The sequence below is a fragment of the Aplysia californica genome, unplaced genomic scaffold (genome assembly GCF_000002075.1).
Source record: "Aplysia californica isolate F4 #8 unplaced genomic scaffold, AplCal3.0 scaffold00411, whole genome shotgun sequence".
NCBI lineage: Eukaryota > Metazoa > Mollusca > Gastropoda > Aplysiida > Aplysiidae > Aplysia > Aplysia californica.
The window spans coordinates 254,673-257,461 of NW_004797681.1; the positions used below are offsets into that span (position 1 = coordinate 254,673).

General features: G+C 36.4%; 1 protein-coding gene across 1 annotated transcript in view; it reads right to left on the reverse strand.

Moving 5' to 3' along the window:
- Positions 1 to 2,789, reverse strand: part of LOC101861143 (N-sulphoglucosamine sulphohydrolase) — a 15,052-nt gene that overhangs the window by 4,845 nt on the left and 7,418 nt on the right. Inside the window, exons 5-6 of the mRNA XM_035971283.1 lie at positions 867 to 882; positions 405 to 646 (exon numbers count right to left, since the gene is read on the reverse strand). Of these exons, the coding sequence (XP_035827176.1) occupies positions 405 to 646; positions 867 to 882 (258 nt within the window). The remainder of the gene's footprint in view (positions 1 to 404; positions 647 to 866; positions 883 to 2,789) is intronic.

Below are 2,789 nucleotides of genomic sequence, written 5' to 3' on the forward strand. Positions count from 1 at the left end.
GCAGTGGATGTCCACGGGGAGAGAGGGGATTGAAATAGTTTCCTTTGTGACCTAATTAAAAACACAAACCGCAACACTTTCCTGAAATACCTATTAAGAACACAAACAATAACTATGTGACCTAGTTAGAGCACAATATCCCTGTTTCGTGTGTGACCCAAATAAAACACAAACGTTAGCAATTACTTATACGACCTAGTTAGCACACAAATAATACTAGTTTCCGATGTGACCTTATTAGAATACAAACAAAACTAGTTTCTGAAGTGACCAAATTGAAACACAAACATCACCAGTCTCTGGTTTGACGAAATCAGACCACAGGTTACATCAGTTTCCGATTTTGACCTATGACCCAGTTATATCGTAAATAACACCAGCTCCCTGTGTGAGCTCTGTCTGACCTTGGTCCATTCTGCCGAATGACGTGTACATTGCCGATATGTCCCGTCTCGTGACGTCATTGTCCGGCAGAAAATAGGGCACGATGACGTCATCGGGGTTATAGACCTGAGGGGTCCAGTCTTTAATGAGGCCCATGCCAGGTTTCCCGGTACCCCAGAGGTTCCTGAAAGGACCGTATGTTTCGACGTCCGAGGGTCTGGTGCGGTGCGAGTCGAAGAAACCGATGTACAGGAAGAAGGGTCTGGAAAAGAGTGTGATAAAAGAAAATGTAATAATAACGATCAATTCTACGGAGCCCACTTCCTGGTGCCACTGGGCGCTTCACAATAAAATAATGTTCTTAATCGTGTCAATTGAGGTTTAAAAACAACTACATTTAAAAAGAAGCTATAAAATAAGATTGAAATCAACTTTTCAAGCACCTTGACATTCAGCGTAAAACAATTCTTTCAGATACATACATTTTACACCAGTCATCTGACAAAGAACACAATCATAAAAAGACAATCACTTTGTTCACACTTGTTGTTGAGAAAATAATTGAACTAGTTAGTACAATAGGATTTAAATAAATGTGTTTTAAAACCAGATTTAAATGGGGTCAAAAAGAGCACATTGACGAAAGGATTAGAATGGCAAGGACATTAGTTTTTGTCATAACAGTTTTACCAACTACGTAATCAGGGGCGACTACTACTTGTATATTTTATAATTTGAGGACGTCCTTTTTTTTTTACCATAGAGCATTTTTATTTAATCCGACAAGTAGACTTAATCTTTATCATATTGTGAGTTATCAACCATGATCAGGATTTGTGTGTCCAACTTTGTATATTCATATTATGTCTACTAAGTTGTATTTTTAGGTCCATATTCCCTTTAATCTAAAAGTAATTTTTTATCTATGTACTAGTATGTCGAAATGTGTATGATTTTTCTTTTTTTAAGAGGAGTATTTCTTTTAAAATATGTTTTCTCGTTTGTGCCTTAATTATTATTATTGTAAAGCACGTTGAGCTTCTTTTCGAGATGAAATTGGGCAATATAAATTATGCAGTCTGACTTTAATTATTGTTATTCTTGTCTCATTAACATTAGGATATCAGGTTTTCTCGACTAACGATATACAGTACCGTGGGTGTTCAAAGACACCTCACGAAAACAATAATGATGACAATCCTTTTTTTTATACCGAACTCCAAATGTGAGGCAGCGTGGAGGAATCAGGCTCTCGTCAATTTTTGGGCATGGAAAGTTATTGGTGTCACCTTAAAGCTTGTTCACTTGTCTTTATTTCAATGAAAAAAAATATATCCATTTATCTTGAATACAAGTCGAGATATTTACCAATGAAGGAGGTGGAGTCACCTGTTTTCAGAGGTAAAATTAGTGAGAAAATGGCCACCAAAGGTTAGTTATTTCCTTAGCTTAAGAGTCCGTGGTAACTGAAAATTAACATTTTTTGTGCATTTAATCAACGTTTTTAAGAAAAATCCACACAGAAATGAGTTCTTTAATGGGCATGAAAGGTGTTGAGCCAAAAAACAAAAATTTTATAAAAATTCACAAACGTGCCGAAAAATGCAAGTTTCTTCACTTTGATTATTTTGACGAGAGCTTGATTCCACCACGCTGTCTCACAAATAGTTTACGTAAAGACTCGGGAACCGAATGATATTGTAGAATTCTGATAACACTTAAAAATCAAATTGTCATCTAGACTTTGTTGTAATGCAGCTTACAGTAATAGACATTTTTGTTATAAAGTGCCTTTTACTCAAAGCTTATAACGTAGAACTCAGGTTCTTTCTTTTTGCCTTGGATGACACGATAATGAACTGAACGACTCACTTTCCCCGTACCTCGCTTCGCGGCTGCTGAACATGTTCTTGGTGTTGACAAGCTGAGATTCGTGTTTAATTAATTAAACCATTTCGTCGAATATCTAATATCTATAATTTTGCATTAAAGGGAGAGTGTCACCGGTAATTTTCATGGTGCGTATCCCTGCCTGTCACGCGGGAGACCAAGTTTCGATTGCCCCTCGGGAAAGGTTGTTTGTGACTTGATATTGAGAGAGAAGACTGAAAAAGGGAGAATAAAAACTATGGAGACTCTGGCTGGTTTAAAAAGTGGGTGAATAAGACGGAGGGATGAAAAGATAAATTATTTTATTATAAATGGAATGCAATAAAGAAAAGAACAAATTCAAAACTAACGACAAGCTTTTCAATGCAAAGTGGATGTTGTCCAGTCAGTAAAACTGGGATTTTGCAAGTAGAAATTGCAATGAGGAGAAGAAGAAGAAGAAGAAGAAGAAGAAGAAGAAGAAGAAGAAGAAGAAGAAGAAGAAGAAGAAGAAGAAGAAGAAGAAGAAGAAGAAC